This window comes from Seriola aureovittata, chromosome 3 (assembly GCF_021018895.1).
Source record: "Seriola aureovittata isolate HTS-2021-v1 ecotype China chromosome 3, ASM2101889v1, whole genome shotgun sequence".
Classification (NCBI taxonomy): Eukaryota; Metazoa; Chordata; class Actinopteri; order Carangiformes; family Carangidae; genus Seriola; species Seriola aureovittata.
The window spans coordinates 3,620,538-3,643,086 of NC_079366.1; the positions used below are offsets into that span (position 1 = coordinate 3,620,538).

At 41.0% G+C, this 22,549-nt stretch overlaps 1 protein-coding gene across 2 annotated transcripts in view; it reads right to left on the reverse strand.

Moving 5' to 3' along the window:
* Positions 1 to 22,549, reverse strand: part of sorcs3a (sortilin related VPS10 domain containing receptor 3a) — a 233,433-nt gene that overhangs the window by 111,583 nt on the left and 99,301 nt on the right. The window contains exons 1-2 of one of the 2 annotated variants that reach the window (XM_056371767.1): positions 11,068 to 11,175; positions 5,191 to 5,290 (exon numbers count right to left, since the gene is read on the reverse strand). In XM_056371767.1, the coding sequence (XP_056227742.1) occupies positions 5,191 to 5,259 (69 nt within the window). In that variant the 5' untranslated portion in view covers positions 5,260 to 5,290; positions 11,068 to 11,175. Of the gene's footprint in view, positions 1 to 5,190; positions 5,291 to 11,067; positions 11,176 to 22,549 lie in introns of those variants that run through there. The other variant, XM_056371766.1, reaches the window with a different exon arrangement.

Consider the following 22,549-nt stretch of genomic DNA (forward strand, 5'->3'; position numbering starts at 1 on the left):
GCCGAGTTGTCCCCTGGTGGCTATTAGAAACAATGCAGTTTTATGGCACTTCCGCATTGGCTTCACTTTTCAGACTTTGCCCAATCTCACAGAATCATGTTTTAAGGAATGTAAATAACGTAGTATTTCATATAGGCTTAGCCCTCTAAGAACTTTCGCTATTGGGATGAGGGCGAAGATGGATGTGGTCAATGCCCCACTGGTCCAAAGGTGCTGAAAACCCCAGTTCACACGCACCCTAAGTGGTACACAACACAAGCAGTATAATGAGGTCCATCGCCCTCCCTTGCACTAAGCACTCAGAATCAGTGGGTGATAATCCCTTTCAATCACAGAACTTGCCTGTTGATGCAAAAGGGGACTGAACAAGGGACAGAGAGGCAAAAAAACACTCACCAGGCTGATGTTGCATGGGAAATGTGTGAAAGATACATTACTTGGTCCAAACAAGGATTAAACCCATAACTTTGCCCTTGCTAGGCCCTTGCTTAACCAATTAAGCGAAACAGCCATTGCTGAAATGATAGGTAAGAGGCTCGTGCAAACAAGCTAGCAGGGAACATAGCATGTGGCAGTAGCGGCACACACATGAAGCTCCGTATACGTGCACATAAAGCTGCAAGCTAACAAAGTATTACAAGTCATTAAGGACACTCAACACCGAGTGAGTTAAGGAAAACTCTGACCTGTCCCATAAATAAAAATGGATAAAGGAACAAGGGGACGCCCTCAATGCCACTGCACAGATATCCTCAGTTTCCATTCCATTGAAAAAAAGCTGTGGAGAAGGATACATCGGTACAGGATAATGTCTTTGCCTGCAGCCACATACAGTATGCCTGAGTGATGACTTCGCACAACTAGTGACACAGCCATTGTTTAGTCAGAGGCTTCCCCTGAGAAAGCTCTCTGTAATGTAAAAACAGCTGCTGGGTCCGTCTGATGGTTGCCACGTAGTGAGACAGTGGCGAGATGCTTCCTCCACCTCATTTCTGTGAGGAGGAAAAAAACCTCTAAGGAAATCATTCTGGATCTGAAGGAGGATAACATGGCATGATGGGGAGACAGAATACACATACATTGCTCAACTCTGAGGTTATTGCTAAAAGAAGTGCTTTTTTAAAGGACAGGAACTTGAGAGAAATTTGTGTTATCAGATCAAACAGAGGCCAACACAGAGTGCACCGAATTGGAGGTAAGTCTGTTTGAGTCACCATTGTGCGTGTTACCACCCGGATTCCTCCGACTCCCTTTAGAAAGTGTCTAACCAGTGGGTGTGTAAAGATCTTGCTCCAAAACCCTAAAGGAAGAATGAGATGACAGCAGCATAAGTTTTGACCGTAGAATGAGCTAAAGTCCTGTCTACTGGAAGCTGGAGGAAAGTCATTACATGAGATAAGGGGTATGATGTGGGATCTGTGCCTGTCTCTACAAACCAGTGCTTCATTCAGTTTTCTCTTGCCCTGGAATGGACCGCCCCACAATATCAGGTCAGCGGCTCATTTCTGTTTGCCTGGAATTTATACGAATTTGACGGGGCACAGATTCACCTGGGCCTACAACAGGAGACTCCTGGCCATATCCAACAGTCAAGCTGAGTGAACACTGCCCAGTGTCAGCTGTCCTGATGTCTGTCTCCAGTGTCTATCCTGGGGAACTCTGCCAAGAGAACATGGGGATCTCCCTAGTGTGACAGCACCAATGTGGGGGATAGTCACCATGCATCTTTAGCAGCATATCGGATCGAGGGCTGGCTGAACCACCTGTAAAATTTTCCTCATATGGAGGAGACCCCGGGGGGCCATGACTGGCTGACATCATGCCCAGCAGGTGCATCATAGATAATGCTGTGACCACTGTGCAGGCAGGAATGTGTGACAAACAAGCCCCTTGACGCCTCTGGAGGATGTGCATGGGGCCAGAAAATGACCATAGGGTAAACAACTGTACTGAAACTGGACCCCTCTGACAGAGAAATTCTGGAATCTCTTGTGTCTGGAAATGATGGGGACATAGAAATATGCGTCTTTAAGGTCGATACAAATTAACCATTTGCTGGAGTGGACGTATTCCAGTATCTGCTTGATGGTGAGCATGTGGAACGGCTTCGGGAGTTGTAGAGTAGGAGACTTTGTTGGCAGTGGGATATTCTTCTGACCAGCCACTGACTTAATGATGTCAGGAAAGTCTAGGAGAAGCACCCCAAAGGCCAGCAGATGGCTGGTAGGTGGAGGCGGAGAAGCGACTCCCTGCAGCAACGGACGGTGGCAAGTCAAAGAGCTCTTGTCCTAAATCGTCCTCACCCTCCAAGCCAGGGTATCCAGGATGTCCAGCGCCTGGAGCTAGCATGCTTCACCCAGCTGTCAGCATCATCGTCCTCCCTGAGTGCTGCAAAGGCATTTGCTCGCAGCTGCTTCTGCGCCACGGGCAAATGTGGCGCATGAGGCACAGGGAGTGAAAGAATGTACCAAGCCAGGCATGACTCGCAGCTGGTGTGGCGATCGAAGTCCATGATGTAACCAGTGTGGCAGGAGGGGCAGAGATGGACACCATAGGCAGAACACTAGGAATTCATTTTTAATCTTCAATCAGGTCACTGCATTAAGCACACTAAAGAAAAATAGGGAGCAGAGCTCAGGTCATGCAGGTGTTATATGCCGTAGATGCAGACCTGATTGGGTCCCAATACTCAGCACAGGGCATGAAAGAAGATCTTCACCTCTGCGTATGCGTGAGAGATAAACCCAATAGTGACAGCTTTTAGAGGGTGAGGCCAATACAAAATAGAACCCAGGAGACCAGCAGTTTGAGAAATATGCCCGTCTGACACCAACAAAGGTCACTGTCACTGAGATAACATTTTTAGCCCAGTCCATTTGATGTGAACATTAAAGTGATAGTTTGGATTTTTTTTGTTGTGGTGTTGTGTAAGCCATAAATACATAGTCAGTGTACTACCTGCAGTAGATTCAGACTGGTGCACTAAGTGCCCTTAGAGAAGAAGCCAGGAGTAGCGAAAATTTGGAACTACATTTTCTCAACCATTGAGCTACCATGTTACTCTGCACAAGCGCACTTACACTTAGCCCTGTCTGACTCAAACAGCCGATCTGTGGCGTAATATAGTGTGCACTGTAGTTGCACTTATACATAGTAATACAGTAGTTCAATAGTTTAGAAACTGTACTTTCACAGCAAAGGGTTATGTACAATACAAATAAACATGAAAACACAGCAAAACAGAACAACAACCAACAATTCAACAAATACACAACAGTTAAGACAATAAGTACACAACAAAGTGTTCCAAATAAAGTTCTAGGTGAGTGTATGTCAGCTGCAGTAAAGACTAACTATCCCCAGTGTGGTCCAAAAGTCTGAAATCACTTTCCCATTCAATGTAAGAATCATTCTTAATATGTTATATTGTTTTAAATATGATGTTGATCTTATAGTTTGTGGTTATTGACTGATTGTCAATTTTCTTGAGTGTGTGTCCACATTACACTGACTCAGACATGCCCCTTTGTACCCATTCCTGTTTGACACAATGGAAAAAACTATGTTACTGTCCCTTCTTTTGTGTTACCAGAGGAATCAGTTTAATGCTTTGTAAACTTCCTCTCCTCCATATGCATACAATCTGATGTAATTAGCAGTGGAATGCTAACAATAGCAAGGACAATTAGTGCATTTTTTTTTTTTTCATATTAGTCATTTTTTCTAATATACAGTACTGGGAGCATATCGAGACAGAAAAGGCCTAGGCCGAGCAGTCTAGACAGATCGAGACTAGACTCCCACTGTAACTAAGCTGCTTACAGAACTCTGACCTCTTAACTGCAATATCACTTACCTATCAATTTGTTGCTCCAAGCACCATACAGGTGGAGTTCACCACACGACTGCAAATCATATTGACTGCCTGATAGTGCCAGTTGTGAATCACAGTATAGAGTGTAAGGGATGTAGAATGCTTCCTATAAAGTGATAAGCGATCAGATACCAGTTTTTAAGTATTTTTTTCAGTAAACTAAAAAGAGAAAACTAAGGCATATGGTGGAAAATTAAATTCAAACCATATACTGATAATCAATTCTCAGGATATTGAAAAAAAAAAAAAAAAATGAAAAGTAATTCACAGAACTCTTAGGGAGTTAAAGACGCTGGCAGATGGTTGGCAGCTGTGCTCATGCTTTTTTCTGTCTGTTTTTGTGGCATGAAATTCTTAAATTTCCACTTTATTTGGTTGCCAGAAACATCCTTACAAAGTACAGAAGGAACTCATGTCTGCATTGTTCCCTGTGTTAAATTCGCAATGCCATAAATTAACTAAATGTCCAAAACGCAATTCAAATAATAAAAGACAAAATTCAAATAATGAGAAAAGAGTAATTGATGAATACATAAGAGGAACAGTGAAATGATCTGAATATTCCATGTTATAGTTCACAGGGTGAATTCAGCATAATGTAGCTTACATTTCCACAGCACTAATTTCATCTGGAGAACAAAAACCTCCTGTCATACTCACCCTCACCATCTGCTGCCCTGCAGATTTGTGAGGGGTTTAAAAGCAATACCGCTTAACTAAATTTCAATCACTTCTACTTCTTTGACATTTTTTTCAGTCGGGTGTTAAATTACTGTCAGTGAAACTCGAGACCTCCTACGGATATATCAAATCAAAAGTCTCGAAAGAAGGGGCACCTGCATACAGAATAGCTTCCTCCAAAATGATGATTTATTAAGTGCAAGTACGATGTTTTGACTTTATGTTTTCATCAGGTAATATTCAACAAGTGACCAAAAAAAGTCCATATAAAGATTTCACCTGATTCAAACCAGCTGTGACCCTGAGCCAATCAATTATGTTAATTACTATACATCAAATTAGTGCAATCAAATGCTTTACTCCCAGAAAGAAAGATCAGCTGAATATAATGATGTAGTTAGTAAATATAATTATTTAGACATTAAGTCATATCATTCTAATAATGTGTAATAAATTGTCTTTTATGAAGCATGTATTCAGTGTGCTGCTACCCTTTTTTGCAGACAGCATCAACAGTAAATTAAGAAATTGAGTCTTTTTAATGGTAAAAAAATTAACATTTGAATAAACATTTTGAACAAAGAAATACATTTTTCATTGGAGAGCTGATAAAGTGAAAGAAAAAAACATCTCACCTTTCTCTTGTTAGTTGGACAGACGTAGAGGTAACTGAGGACAGTCTTGGATCCCACTTTGTCATTCATTCTCTCATATGTGGATCCGTAGTCAGTAGATCTGAATGGACAAAATGAAGAGAAAACGAAGTGAAAAACAAGCAAATAATATTGAAAATAAACCCGTGGAAAGCACGCTGAAAGGTTGCTGAAAATCTAATGGGTAAACAAACGGACTAAGGATTACTGGGACATTGCATGATACGTGTCAAAATGATATTTATTTTGCAGTGAAAAGAGTGCAATGTCATACCCTACAGTACAACAACAAGCAGATAGAGGCTGGTATGGTACCGCACAGTGCATTCACAAAGTATTCAGACCCCTTCACTTTTTTCACATTTTGTTATGTTTGAGCTAAAGTTGTTTAAATTCATGTTTCCCCCCTTCAATCTACAATCAATACCCCATGATGACAAAGTGAAAACAGAATTTTAGACATTCTATTCAAAAGGAAAAAGTGAAATATCACATTGACATAAGTATTCAGACACTTTGCTATGTGCCTATGCCTTGATTGGAGGCCTCCTTTGGTAAATTCGGCTGATTGGATGTGATTTGGAAAGGTACACAACTGTCTATATAAAAAGGTGTCACAGCTGACAACTCTTATCAGAGCAAAAGCCAAGCCATGGGGTCGATGGAAGTGCCTGCAGAGCTCAGACAGGATTGTGTCCAGGCTGGGGAAGGCTACAAGAAAGATCTAATGTATGGACAGGTCCCAAGAGCTCAGAGGTCTCAATATTTCTTAAATGGAAGAAGATTGGAACAAGCAGAACTCTCATAAAGCCGGCCGACCGGCCAAACTGAGCAGTCGGGGGAGAGGGGTATTGGTAAGAACCCTATGGTCACTCTGGCTGAGCTCCAGAGATCAGAGATATGGCAGAGTGGCCAGACAGAAGCCTCTCCTCAGTGAACGACACATGAAAGCTGCTTCCAGTTTGCAAAAAAAGCACCTAAAGGACTTTCATACTGTGAGAAGCAAGATTCTCATGTCTGATGAAACCAATATTTAACAGTTTGGCCTCAACTCTAAACATCATGTCTGGAGGAAATCAGACACCGCTCGCCACCTGCCAAATACCATCCCAATGGAAAAGCATGGTGGTGGCAGCATCAGACTGAGGGGGTGTTTTTCAGTGGCAGTGACAAGGAGGCTGGTCGGGGTTGAGGCAAAGCTGAACAGAGCAAAGTACAGAGATTCTTAATGAAAACCTGGTCCAGAAAGCTCAGGACCCCAGACTCACCGAAGGTTCCCCTTCTAACAGATCAATGACTCAAGACACACAGCCAAGAAAATGCAGGACTGGCTTAGGGAAGACTGAGTGTCCTTGAGTGGCCCAGCCAGCGCCCTAACTTAAACCCATTCAAACATCTCTAGAGAGACCTGAAAATGTCCCCACCCAACCTGACAGAGCTTGAGAGGATCTGCAGAGAAGAATGGCAGAAAAATCCCCAAATCCAGGTGTGCACAGCTTGTCATGTTATACCCGAGAAGACAGGAGGCTGTAATCACTGCCAAAGGTGCTTTAACTAAGTACTGAGCTTCAACTAAGTACTGAGCAATGGGTTTGAATACTTATGACAATGTGATATTTCATTTTTTCCTTTTGAATTAATTTCAGAATTTCACTTCGTCATTAGGGGTATCGAGTGTAGACTGCTGAGGGAAAAAAAATGAACGATTTTAGCATGAGGCTGAAACAAAACAAAATGTTAAAAAGTTTAGGTGTCTGAACACTCCCTGAATGCACTGTGTACAGTTACTCTGAGCGGGAGTGAAACCTCTGGCAATAGAACAAGAGAAGGTTAACCAATCATCTATAGCTGCCAGCAAAAACGAACTATTCGAAAATGTCTGGGGACCAGGCACTGTAAATAATTAATTCTCTCCCGATGACTACTATGAAATAAAATATGACGAGTGCAAAAACATGTGGATGTTCCTGAACCCTTGGGCTTTAATAATTTAACAGTGGGAATGAGCCTGTTAGCCAACCTAGTCCCTAGAAACTCCACATAAATCCATCATCACTAGTAACTACCAAATCTGCCTTCAAGTAGAATATTACAGCATTTACAGAGCTGTACTGGGTATTCCTTTCCTTTCCTTTTTTTTTCCTATCAAAGCTGCCTTCTTGTGACCAGGATTTTCAAATATTTCTCTCTGTGGGGACAGACGCACCCATCCACAACTGTGGCATGACTCCCATTTGGATTTGCAGTCTACTTCACGGTGCTATGAGGAAAGTGAAGATGATACCTATTTCCTCATTCTTTCTTTTTTTTTCTAGTCAGATTCCGCTGCTTTTACTCCTTCCTTAGGAGCAGACTTTGAGAGAAATTATAGAGATTTTTCACATTCAAATTCACTTCTGATTGCCTCAGAGAAACAGTAGTTGCTGTGATTAAAAAAGCATAATAATGAGTCAGACAGACATCATCACTTCCATGGCATAATAAAGTGGAAGTGAGAGATGAAGAGCTGCACTGAGAATAATCCTGATTTGGAGCAGGAGCAGTAAACTACACTGTTGGAGCCTCCTGAGAGGAGACTTCATATAGAAACGTGTTGTTTTTGGCATGACAAGCTCCACTGCCTTCATCATCAAGTCACCATAATGTATATGCTTAGATTCTTTAAATGGAAAGTGGTGATATGCATCATATTTGGTCAGGTTTGTAAAGGTGATTAGAAAGGGGCTGTGTGTCATACAGCAAGACGCTGAAAGCATTTATGTCTTAATCATCAACTCGGTCAAAACTTGGGCTACAATTAATTGAAATATAATCAAAATCGCAATATGGCCAAGGGGAATATCCAAATCACAGGAGCTGCTTTTTTTTTTTTTTTAAATATATATAAAAAGGTAAAATGTGTCACGACATTGTTGTGCCCCGTTAGCACCATAATCATTGTGGTGCATCAGAGACACCCCAGCCTACAAATCATGTTCTCCAAATGTAAAGCTCATGCTTCTGGTTCTGGTTGAGGCCCCCTGTGTTCCCTCGGCTTTTGCTTCTGTTACAGTTTAACGTAGGGCTGAACCCAAATGCAGCCAAAGTGAGTGCCAAACTGTTTAATCAAAAGAAATTACAAATCTGGTGAAAACTCAAAATCGAAAATGCAGGCGAACAGGATAGAACAGGGGAACACAACAGGAAGCCAAAGCACTGGGTGACACGGGAACTCGAACAGAAGCAAAAGCAGAGGAAGCACAAGGGACTTCAACCAGAAGCACGAGGTAACAAACTACAAAACAAAACAGGAAATGACAAATGTCCAATCAAAATCTCAAAACATAAAGTGTCCGCCATGGTAACCCATTACAGATTGCATTGATGCAATGATTGCATTTACATTTAGTCATTTGGCAGATGCTTTTATCCAAAGCAACTTATAAGTCATGGACAACATTAAAGCTTCCTTACTGACTCCTTTGAATTGTTTGCTAATCTTGCTGGGACAAACAAAGCTAAAGTTAGCCTGATATGGACAAGATAACATGTTCAGAAAACAGAATTAACTGCCTCTTTAACCAAGATGATCCCATATCATTTACTTGTAAACTTTAGGTTTAACTTTTAGGTTCTTGACAATCAAACCAAGCAGACACATACATTTGAAGACTCTGATCTAGGGTGGGTGGAGATTACAAATGTAACATCAACATACAGTGTAATTCGCAACAGTCCTGCAATAAATATTACCTCTGTTACACTTACTATATTCCCTTTTGTTGACGTTGAGTTTAAAACGATCTCCACATTAACTATAATTTGGTCACTGTTCTGTGCTATTTTTCACATTTGCGATTAATTAAATCAACTTTGCATAACAGCATTGATGTCGATCACTGGCTTTTAAGGCTCGACACGAATGAGTTTCCACAATCAAATTATGACAAACTGAAAGTCTGTTATAGACCTTGAGTGTGTTCACAGCTAATGTTGATCTGACCTTTTAAGCATTCTTAGTGATGCAGAGAGGATTACCCATGCTATATTTCATAGTATATCAATTATTGCACCACTTCACTGAAACAAGCTGAATGTTTCTATTGTTTTTAAATACTACCAGGCTTTGAACCCAAACTTTGTTTTATTTACAATATTAGGATGTGATCCATCTTTTGCAGGTGTTCTCTCCTGTATATCCCTCTGTCTGCATATAAAAGAACTGTGAGTACACTGACACCCGCCTTGAGTTGGCTGGATCATCCACCACTTCAGTATGGCAACAGAAATAGGCAGGATGTAGTATTTATTTTGCCTGGTGTCATGTACAGTTGCCATCAGACAGGCTGGTGTCTGGAGGGAGGTTATTTCTGCCTATTTGCTCTTTGCAAAACAGATTCAGGTACGATGTGACCAGTGTCTGCCTACATCTTGCTGTCATTGTCTTACAGTAGAGGATATGGTTTTCGGCTTCTCTCTCTCAGCATTGAGAACTCTACTGTAAAATTGCTGTTTTTTTAAATCACAATCAAGATTTTTTCCAAACTTTTAAAAAGTGTTTTAATTGCCTAGTACATGCCATGCACAAAAGCAAAGAAACGAACAAAATGTTGTAATGTATCCAACATTCTTATCCGGCGACAGAGTTGTTAAACAGCTACGATAGTGCAATAATATTAATGCTGACAACATTTAAGCAGCATTTTACAGTTGCAGCTGCTTGAGGTGGAGCTAGTTTAAACTACTTTAAATACAGTTAGGTTTAGTCCAGTTGTTCCCAACCTAGGGGGGAGGCCCCCAAAAGGGTCTCAAGATAAATCTGTAGGGTCATAAGATAATTAAAGGGAGAGGAAAGAATATTAAAACAAGAAGTTTGAATTCATAAACTGGATTTTGCTTTCAGACTTTTCTCTTTGCTTTCTGAGCAAATGAAAATCACAGTTTAGCGGAGCTGCTAACAATTCATATACATCTGAACCAACTTCATACTGCTGTTTTGAGGTAACATGCCAAAAAAGTGGTATAATCTTTAGCAATGTGATGTATTTTATAAGACTGTTCTTTTTTTCTTACTCTGAGATCAAGTAACTATATCTGTCAGATAAATGCAGTAAAAAGTAGAATATTTGCAGCTAAAATGTAGTGGAAATACTCGATTTAAGTACAAGCGGTGGTGGAAAGAGTACTAGAAAAATGTACTCAAGTACAAGTACTGTTACTTAAAGGAAAATTTACTAAGGTACAAGTAAAATTACTTGTGTAAAATGTACTCACATAAAGTATGTCAGTTAAAATCTACTATAAGAGTAAATCTTATTGTGTTACATTTTTAAAAGGGGGACGAGGAGGGGAAACAACAACATAAAACTATTAAATTAAAACATCTTTAGGCTACCAGGCGTGCATGCAATGATATTTCATTCCATAACCTACACATGCCACTTGGCAGTTAGCAGTTTATTAGGAACACCTAGCTAAAACTAATGCTAACTAACAGTTCTGCAATTACAATGCTATTAACTGTTGTAGAGAGGTGTTGACTCAACCATATGATCATTTTTGGAAGCACTGTGTGGTGCTGTTGAGCTGAACTACTTTACACAGAGAAGTGGTTCAGTTATTTAGCCTAGCCACCTTCTATAAATGGCAATGACAAAATAATAGACAGACCAGGACACCTCGGCGGGAGTCCATAGCCTTTATTTAGCAATATTTAGCTCCATAAATCAAAATTCTGCCGCTTCTTACAGAATTAACAACAACAACAGCAGATGTAGATGTATGATGTAGCTATAAACATAAACTCCTCAGAAGCTGCGGCTGAAAAACGCAGACAAAACGCTACGTGCAATTGTTGGTGCTGTAAATTGTTGCACACACCTGTCTGAACGTCACTCTGCGTCTCGTGCACCGCGAAGTCCTCCATAATCTGCTCTAAATCCAGCTTCTCTGCTACTTCTCCGTCACACCTGAAGGATCCACCGACAGTGTTTTTAGCATTTAGCGTTAGCCACACCCAGCATGCACCTGTTGGTCACGCGACAGGGCAGGTGTGTTTGGTTTGGGACACTTGTCGTGGTCGTGCATCCAATCAGCAGCCTCGCTGCTGCAGCTTCTAATTTGACTCTTTCAGTTGTTGCATTCTCACAGTGGGTCATAACTTTCCATTTTTAAATTCAGCTAAGTAAAATAATTGAGTAAAGAAATACATAACAGATTTTTAGATAGCACACTGAGCATCTTGCATTCACCTAACTGTATTTAACATCAAAATAACAAACAGGACATGGAGTACCATGAACAGTATAGACACACTTCTCTTTATTTCTGCACTCCACAGGTGACCCCAAAACAGTTTCCAAAAACAACAAACACTCTATGGCAACCCTAGGGCAATTCCCAAGGGACATGCTACCTAAAATAGCAAAACACATAGCAAACACTGGAGTGTCTGTTACAGTTGTACAAGTACAAAAAGCAGTACCTCAAAACCGTACTTACCTACAATAGAGTAAATTTATTTTTTACTTTCTACCAAGTAAACAACCTCTAAAAGTGTGCACGTTCACTAGTTTCACTGAAACAGGACCTGACATCATCAACACACAGTGAGGCAAATAGTCGATCGCCAATTTGAAGGGTTGAGGAGAAAATGTTGTCCTTTCACCCGATGCTACAGCCAGGATCCCTTCCTGCAGGCCTAATGAGAGCACATTCACTATATAGGGCCCTCCCCTTTTTGGTTGAATGAACATGAGCATGCAAATTTCCAAGATGCACTCCAGGTTGAGAGCTCTGCTTTTATTCATAGAGCCAAGCATATAATGCATAACCATCATTTTCTGTAAACAAATATATCTACATTTTCATGAAAGTCTGCAGAGGAATGAACCGTCTCGTAATTAACACGTGTTATTGTCATTTCTTCCGCATCAGCTGAGTCCATTGAGACACTTGTTTACCTCTTGTTCTGTCTGGTCGATATATGCAGAGAAGAGAAGAGAAGAGTAGAGGCGAAGCTGCAAAAACAATGTGTTGAAGGAAAGAAAGCCAAATACTGCCAGTGCAGTAGTCATCTACATATTGTCAATCCAAAGAACAACACTGGTATGCATTTTGCAAAAAGCAACCTGTTTCCATTTCTGTTGAGACAATAAGCAGTCTGTGGTGAAAGATGGCAGGTGGAAATATTTTTGTGAATATCAGAAAATGAGATAAAGGCAGACTTGACTCTGGATGTTACATCAGATTCCCTTGAGTGGAGGACTCTCAGTAAGTCTGTGACCATGAAACAGACTTACCTCCCTGGCAGTGCTATGTTCTTGGAGGCATTTAAAGAGCGTAATCGATTGCAAAAGGCTACTCTGTCTAAACATTAAACACCCCGTGCAATGAAAATCAATTTTTTAACCTTGTTAACTTGTCCGTATGCTGTTGTTTTATATAATACAGGACATATGAGAGAAATAAGCAGTCAACGCCATGACTGAGTATTTCCACCTTGGAACTGCAGTGAACCAATGACAATCTCATAAAAACAGATTCAGACAGCCAGGGTTTCATATACATCCAGTACATCCATCCATATATATCCAGTTGGTGGAGGCCATATGCTCTTTTGTTCCACAGACAAAATAACTCAGTTCCTCACTATTCACACCTGGGGACGACCCTCCCCCAGGCACCTCACTGACCAGTAAGTGTTGGTCAGTGTGTGACGTGTGACCCCCGGAGGGTGTCACCAGACAAAACCCGATCCCCTTCCTTTTTCTCCCTCTTCCCTCTCAGCTCTTCATGGAGCGACAAGGCCCCAGCCCAGGTCGGCACTGCCAGCTGAGAGATTCAGCACTCTCTCTCACTCTGCTCTTCAACAGCAGCGACATGAGTGGACAAGTTTACTTCAGCGGTTACGACACAAAGCCACAGCAGAGTTAGCGTGGAACAGCTAACTCTGTAAGAAGAAGAAAGAGGAAAACCAGCTAACCTCCTCTCCAACACAAGAGACCACACAGCCAGGCTGGACTTCACTCCACCATGGAGCAACCCAACTCACTGGACTCTTGTTCCGAGGATTGGGTAACGTTAGCTGACCGTTCTGAAACGTTTTTCTAGTTGCAGATTTTGATCATAATAAACTCCTCAACAAACTCCTGAGTCTGGGTCTGACTGAGGCTCAAACATGTGGCTGAGTCTCTAAGATGTTTCCTCCGCTAACCATCTTGATAATCTCTGTTCTTTCACCTGTGAACCTAGCGAAAGCAGCTGTGGTGGGTGGGGCACAAGGCCTGATCCAGAATTTCCCCATGAGGAAGAAAGTGTAAATGTGCTTCCAGCCCCAGTTTTCCTTTTTTCCCTCCTGCATTTTATGTGTGAAAACCATGTTAAACTAAATATTAATCATAGCAGAGAATTTTTACATAGTTTAAAACATGTCTGGAGAGGAACTTTAATAATTAGGCTACAATGTGTGACATTACAAAAATGTGACTTCCTCTTGAAACAAAACAAATTCAAAAATACCATAATGGCATCTGCTGTATATACATAATCACAAAGGGGAGGTTTCCATTTCTTTTCATTTATAAAGTGAAGTCCTCCATTTTCTTTTCTTTTTTCTTGTCGAGAGCCAGAGAGGGAGTGCATTGCAGTGCATTGCAGTGTGTGAACATCAAATGATTGGAAAAAAAAAGGCAGACAGAAATTGCATTACGGGATGTTTGTGAGGTTTTGCCAGATGGCTGCCAGTAAAGCAGAACAATTCAGTGTTGGTGTACAACACTGTTGACCACGCTCTGGGGAGAGAGAGAGACAGAGAGAGAGAGAGAGAGAGAGAGAGAGAGCGAGAAAAGCCATGTACTTCAAAGACTGACGGATGAAAACCCCAACAAAACCATCTTAGTTTATCAAGCTCCTACAAACAAAGCCCATCACCCTGAAGCATATACAGGAATTAAAGAGAGGGGAAGTCTGTTGCAATATCATTCCTTGCAAAACAAAAGGTTACTAATCTAACTCCTAAAACCTGACATTGGCTTGCTTGCTTCTGAGCAAAAAATGTTTGTGAATGCATGCTAGTGCATATGATACAGCAAAGAGGCACAATGGGAACAGAAAACACCAAATCAATATTCATCATTCAGGGGTCTGAAGATGAAAGCATCATCAGGTGGGTGTCAGAGTTGAACCAAAGAATCAACGACTCAATTGTCTGTCCTCCGAAAGAGAGTCACACTGAGACACAGGCGGCTCGGGGGGGGGGGGGGGAGAGACGGAGAGAGGAAAAGGTTTCTTAGCAGAGAACCCTGCGGCAAATTCAAGCCTAAAGACTCGGCACACTCGCTGACTGATGCGCTCGAAAAAACATTCTCAGCAGTGGTGAACCGAAGTGTTCTATGCAGTGCGGAGGGGTCAGGGGTAGAGATGCCTGAATGCATCGCAGACATTTCCACTGCAATTGCCTGAATTGTTGCAGTCTTTTGTTCCGGGGACACACTCTAGGGGGGTGACAAAGCCGATTCTGCTCTTACCACAGGTCCTCGACACAAGCTTGCTCTCCGGATCGAATCTTTGGAACTTTGGGTGACCTGGAAAGGAACTAAAGAGAGAGCTGCAGCCAGAACAAAGCACCTGAGAATTTAACGGCAAAGTAGGAAAGACCAGATTTGGGGAAAAATGAAAGTCTTCCTTCTAACCTTCATTTACCCAGCAAAGGGTTTGCTGAGGATTTAAACTCCCCCTGCTTTGAAATCACAAAGTAACATATATTTATGTTCAAGCTGTACAGATCTGAAAGAACAAGAAGATCCTGGATTCAAATTCAGGTCCTTTATGTGTTGAGCTTGGATCTTCTCTTTGTGTGGGTTTTCTCCTGCCGCTCTGATGTCCTCCCATGCAAGTCAGCTAAATTTGAACCTCCTCAGTAAGGACTGATTTGAAGGTCAAATGATGACTGTGTCTAGATTAAAACTGGGCTAAATTTAGTAAAAAAAAAGGAAAGCTTTTTAGTCATTTCAGTTACATAACCATCTAAATCACGTAAATGTATTTCAGTGGCTTTACAGACAGTTGACAGATTAAAGGAAAAACCTGAGAAACATGACGGATGTAGATGCTTCTAGGAAAGGCGCAGATGTTTTCTGAATGGTTTGACAGGTATTTAAATGACGTCAAACATTTCTGTGGTCTTCACAGTCACCAGATCTCAGCCTAAACAAAACACCTATGGGAGATTTTAGTGAGATTAATATTGACATTTTAGTGTGACGTGTTCAGCAACATTACACTACAAATTTTCAAAATTGCGCAGCCAGAACCTGTGTCTTTTATGCTCACACTAATCAGTTGACCAGCCATGACATAAGTGCTCACACTGAAAACGAACACATTTCATTCATTCATTAATATAAATGTACAATATATCATCATGCAGCACTTAATGCATTTTGATTAAATGAGTTTTCATGGTCTCCATAATGATTTAATCTCTTCATAATCCAGAAAAGCCACATTAAGGTCTGCAATATTATACACTCACCTGATAATGACATACAATTTTCTTGATAAAAAAACTTGCCTCTGCCAACCAGTGAAGTTACAGGAAATATGATCACAAGCTCCCTGTCTGTTCCTGAGGTACAGTGTTGAATAATAGCCCGAGGAGTTATTGCAGAACATTATGATGTCACAGTGAAGTTGACGTTTGACCATTTGGCCATAAAATGTAATCACTTTATCCACTTTAAAATTTGTGTTAAATTGTGTCATAATTAGCGTTTTAATTCTTGAGTTATGGCCAAAAACATGTTTTGTGAAGTCACATTGACCTTTGACTTTTGACCACCAACTTCCAATCAGCTCATCGTTGGGTTCCAAGTGGACAACCAAAATCTAATAATGCTGCTGCTCGTAAAGCCTGGATGCTGCAAGTGCATGGTGAAAACTGAAGGCAACTCAGTTGAGCATTTTAACAATTTGATCAAAACAGACCTTCATCCCATCTGAACGCTAGCAACAATGGTTATATTTAACCTAACCCAACCTAATTCTAACCCAGTCATACCCCACAGTAGATGTCTAGACATGTGGATGAACTGAAGATCAATGTTCACTGGGTCAGAACTGCCCACAGTGCAGACCGGGATGTATTTGTCTGTGTGATGGCCCTGTGGCGACTGGTGACCTGTCCAGGGTGTTTCCCTGCTATTTCGTGCGAAGCATGAAGAGAAAGGCTTCAGCCTCTCTGTGAGGCTGAGCAGCAGTGAGCGGGCACAGATAATGAATGGATGGATGGGTTGCCCTGGGCAATTAGTCTGTTACTTGCAGCCAGTGTACTGCTTTAGTCAGCAATGGATTATTAAGTGCTTTAATCCAAAACACTAAGCCGGCACTCTTGACAACATTCAGGCGGAAATACTGTTGTCATAGTTCACTATTACAGCAAGTAGAGTTCACTCTGGCATACCGGTTCCATTCTAAGCAGCTGCCCTATTCATCTCATATTAGCTTTGACAACAAAAAGCTAGGGACAGAGAAAACTGTTCTTCAGTGTAGTCAACATACTAGAGAGGTTTGAATGTGAAATACATATTGAACTGCCTGTATCAACATAGAATAAAGTTGGAAGTCCATGAAGGAGCATGCATTTGACATTTGATATTTTGCCATCATGGTTTTACTGTGGTAGCTATCATGTTATAACTATATTTTTGTTTCCTTGAAGGCAATGTTGCAAGCCAATGAGTTGGACTGTTTTAGGGTCAGTTATTCCTGTCTGGCAATTTTGATCAATAAAGAGCTTAAAAGACTATATCATAATGTACTGCATTTATTTATACACTTTATGTGATAAACATGTACAATATAATGCAATCAGATCAAATTATTCTGCCATGTTTTAGCTGTGAGGTCATAGTTAGTGGTAGTGATGTGCTGGACTATTAAGAGGTGTTTATAATATTCCTACCCACTCATGTTTGCATGTAAATAGGGAAAACAAAAAAACTATTATAGACGCAATGCAGCAACATCTACTGGTGATGAGCAGGAGCAGCAATTATTTGTTTGCAGCTTGACATTTAAAGCTCCTATCTGTAGAATTTTGAATGTGTTTATTATTGTAACCATGACAGCTGAGGTCCAGTACTCCCTTCTTATTGGTGGTATCAGAGGGTTGGAAAAGATGACCTGTCTGGTTGTTTAGGTTGGAGGAGTGGATGCAACTAAATTAATATTGAAAGGGAGGACGTATCGGTTGTGTCCACTACATTTAAGGGCATACAGTAAAGTCATTGGGCAGAGATTTTGATTTCTGATAATGCTTCATGCTACTAGTGGCTGAAATCAGCTTCCCCACTCTCGAGTTTGTAAAAGAAGCATCGGATTTATTTACATACAGTATATGGTACATATATGTCTAACCAGCAGATGTAATGTTTAAAAAGAATTCATTAAAAACATAGATGTGAGACAGAGGGGACTCTCACTTGCTAAAACCTGTATGAAATGCAGCACTGCAGATCAGATTTCCCCTGGCCTCCACCAGCAAATGGTATTGTTTTGATTCCAGACAGAAATGAAAACATTAAGGACAATGAAAACCCGTTCTAATATTTGCTGTATGCCTAGTGAATGAAATGGCGATATTACACAAGATCTAAGTGTCTGGAGCAGAGGAAGCAAACATCAAGCAGCATTAAATAATCACCGCTACCATCAGCAGAGTATATCTCAGCAAGGAGAGTCATAATATACAAGCTGTCATGGAGTTTATCTGTAGAATATACACTCACCCTGAGCTGCACTCTTGTGAGAACTTGCACACCAACTGAAGCATATACACACACACACACAAAATCATGCTCAAAAAGTGGCACGCACACACACACACACAGATGCTTGCATCTTTCCATGTTTCCACCTAAGGCAACTGCTGCACAATCTCTCCCCTAATGCAGAATCCACTGAAGCATAATTGAAAATGACTTTGGAGAATTGCCACATTGAGATTGGAAGATACTGTATTTGCAGGTGTTTCTGCGGGAGAGCTCAGTGTTGTCAGTGAAACACACGTGAGAGTAGAGGACAATGAAGCATGAAAAAAATAATGGAACCTCAAAAGACCGAGCACCATAAAGTCTGTCTTTCTTTCAGTAGATTAAGAAATGCGTTTATGTGCATATCCGTCTGTGTGCGTGTGTTAATGTTTGCGTCTGTGTTAGAGGGAAAAGAGTGAACAGAAAATATAAAAGCAACCCATGTGTGAAAGAAACAGAAAACAGGAAATGTGTCTGCCAACCGCGCTAGAATCCATGCTGCTGCTAATACAAAGCACAGAGAAAGTCAGAGCCCATCCTGCAGCGGAAAACAAAGGATTTCACAGAACAACCTCGGAGTGTGATACATGTAAACAACAAGCAAAACAGAAAAGGGAGAACAGGAAATATATTTTTTTTTAAAATCCTCATGTATCCCATGTTGTCATCAGGCTTTATACCAAATATAGCCCTCACCGCATCATTGCACTGCTCCTGACAAATGCAGTGTTGAGGAAATACCTTAAAGGAACAGGAGTGGGACAGAAGTGCTGACATTCAAAGATCGCTCTCAGTGACAACATTTGTTGTGTATCCCACTCACAGCCCGTGTTCTCCATTCAACCTTGACAGCGGGTCGGCAAATATCTTCGCTTCATCCGCTACCCTGCTCGCCACAGTCTGGAATGCTTCTTCCAGAATGAATCTTTAAATAAAGTATAAAACTTAAAAAAAAATCCTCCCAGACATGATGACTTTTTCATGAGGTCTAGAAGGACTTTTTAGGCTTCAAAAGATGAATCCGCTTTTGACATCCACCTTGTTTCCACTGTGATTGTTGTCTACTGACCTGACCTGTACCGTCTCATGACTTGGTCACCCCATTCTACTCTCCTTTCTCTTCTCTCTCAGCTCTGTCCTCCCTGAGGTAAACCAGCTACCATCTTGCCTTTCAGTCCACCACAGATGCTACTGTACAGTATGTGATTTAAATCTAAGTCAGCGTTCAGGCTATAGAGGAAAATGCTCCCAATGTATTTATAAATCTTTCAAGGCTGGCGGGCAAAGAACAACCATAAATGACCTCCGTTAATTAGTCAAACCATGAGAAGGCTTGGAAAACAGCAAAAGTGGCAGCACACCATAGTGGCCTGTAGGTTGAAGTCGACATTATACCAGCTTTTGCAAGTACTGTAAATCATCCATATACTCGTCAACTCCTCTGACCTGAACAGCCACACAGATTGTTTTTTTCAATCCTCTGATACGACCCATAGGAGTGTCTCCTGAGACAGGCGTGCCGGACCTCGGTTGTCATGGGCACACTGTACCGTGAGCGGCGTACCTACCTTTAGGAAAATGTTTACAAAGATTAAAAGTCCATGGCTTAAAAATATACAACACAAAGATTAATAATTGGTTGTGTTTACAGCCGGAGGTGTCCTGTCGACAGTTTTACATGCGTCTCTTTTACTATTGTGGTCTATGGGAAAAATGCTTTATGGGCCGCAGGGGATTTTTCGAGTGGCCACTGGGGAAAAATTGGCTGATGGGCAGAGCGGTGGCTCTGTATACATCCGTGGGTTTTAACTTCCAAAGTCACAATTGGGCATTGAACAGCAAGTCCCAGCCAGGTCCATTACTTTTTAATGTCCCCTGGAAACACTTCCGTTGTGATGTACGACTGAGGTTTGTGTATTTGCATGTCTTGTGAGTTATTACGGCGTGTTCGCGTATTTCCGCGCGTGTGTGTTTTGTTTTCTGAATTTGCTGCGTGTTTGTGTCTTTGCATGTGTTTTCTTAAGCTGCGGTGAGTTGAGCTCTCAGGGCCACCGTACGTTGTGAAAAATGACACATTAAGTCACTCACATCTACAAAATGCTAAGAATGACATGATAAATTCAAAGTCTTCATTCCAGTTCAAGTTTTCATTATGCTTGATGAAGACAAGAGATGTGCCCTTGAAGAAGAAGAAGACGAGGAATACAGTGCATTATATTTATTCTCTGACATTTTGAGTGTCAACAATTTGAGTGTGTAAATTTATGAAAAAAACAGGTGATTTTGGACACAGCTATGTCTGTGAACTTCTATATAGCATACCTATGACATACACCGACACACACATCTCATTATGTAACAACAAAGAAAACTGTGATTGTTTTGAGGAAAATGAAAATTGTTGCATTGGGAAAATTTTATTAATTAGGCTATTAAATTTCAATGAAGAAAAATAAGAGGAAAATGAAGAAGTTGAAAAATAAAATGCTCAAGTGAAAGATAAATAGAAAAGAAAAAAGTTTTAATATATTTCAATTGATTGGTGGTAAGAGGAAAAAAATGCTTCTTTCTTTTTTCTTGTTTTTTTAACCAATTGAGAGGTTAGAGGTTAAAGGCAAAGAATAAATTTCATTTTTATTTTTAAACCCCATTTTAATCAATAAAATAGAATACTAAGAAATGATTTATTGATGTGTTAGGATACCTGTCTGACTTGATCTGATAACCTTTCATTACATTCTGTCAGTTTTGGTCCTCCATTCTCTGAAAAAAAAAATATAATCTAAACCAACATTATCTGCAAAGTTTCCATTTCCTCTGAGCTGGAGCTGAAGCTGAGCCACTGTCCTACTTTCTTTCAGTGTATTCCTACAGGGAGATTGTTAGAGGTGTAGAGCACAGACACGGGGGTCAGGTGTGCCTTCACACATCATTTCCCTGCACATATTTATCCCATGGCATTTGGAGATAGCTTAATGATCTGTCTGTAAACTTACAGACTGACTCTAAAAATAAAAGGTTCACTTTCTAAAACTGTTGTAAGTGCTGAGGCAAACAGGGAAAAAGAAATCTTTCCCTTTTTAATATGTGCCTCACCGACTATAGTGGAACCTTTTCTGAATCCCTTTTTCAACTGTGTCATAATGGATGAAGGTTGCAAACAAACTTTTGATTTATATCTGTCATAACTCCTTTAGATATATGCTCATCATGCACTGTGTATGCAGAATCCAATTTTAAATTATTCCCTCCCTTTCTGTCAGCGTTGCTTGCCGGGGCTGAATGATTCACAAATGCAAGTGTTTAGTGGAACACCAGCTGTTTCCCTGGTGGAGACTTGGTAAACTAGGAGTGATAAAAGCCAGGCAGGAGTGTAAGAAGTCTGAGCGCACACTAAAAGTCTTTTGTTTGATTGCCTGCTCATTTGCCAGCGTGCATCCTGTTGCCGCAGCACAGGGGTAAATACACCTTTTTGCTGCCATTTCCAAAGAGAAGGGGAAAGAGTGCTCTCCTGGAAGGTGAGTGGGAGCTATCCTTCACGACTCTGCAGCGCCTTTATCTGGTACCTTTCTTCTTTCTGATAAGCAGCTCCAGAGCCAATCATGTGGAACTTATAACTCAGACATGTGAAAGTGAAGTTTTACCTAGGTAAGTAAGAAGGAGGGGGAAAATGAATAATAAACTTTCCTTGCAACCTTCACTAAACTTTCCTCCTGTGCTGCACACACACACACACACACACACACACACACACACACACACTCTCATACCGTTCACACGCATACAGCCGTTTTGGCAGCGTCTCTCAGCGTTGGCAGCAACCTGTCCATAATCTCAACGGATCTGAGCCTGTGGCTTCAGCACTGACTTGTGCAAGCAGCGGGCAGCTGGTATGGGCAAAAAACAAAACATCACCAGCCACTACAGTCCAGCATGACGCTGTGGGGGACTGATGTCAGAATGTTGTCCTCCACGGAAATATTTGTGTCATTTCAGATAAGCCGTGGAATCAGAGCTCTAAGGCTACCCTGCTGCTGTCGACAAACATAGGACGGTTTGACATACATTTGAGGGGTATTCACTTACTAGTCTGAATAGCTTGTGAATCATGATTTACTAGTTAAGGATTAAACAAGCAAAATGATACCTGTTATATGGATGGTTCACAAATCAAATAACTTTTTTTTACACACTAAAACATTCTTTAACTGGAGGAGTTAGCGTTCATCACTGCAGCAGCTGTATGGGCTGATGAGACTTTAAGTTGATTACTGCAAGCCAAAAAAACAAGCCAGAGAGACGCCCTTGAATCGCAGTGCTATGAAATTCCACATAGCCTCGGGACTAAAGCCTTGTGATGAAATCTACCATTTGCTGTTATGACAGGAAGAAAATGAATACGTGCTTCAGGATATGGGGGGGGGACCCCAAGAGTATGTAATTAAAAAGGTAAGAATTTAAATATTGTGAGAAAGGATCAGAGTAAATGACCTCTTTAATAACAGTGAGGGTGATTTATGTGTTAACTTGAAGGTAAAGTAGCACGAAGG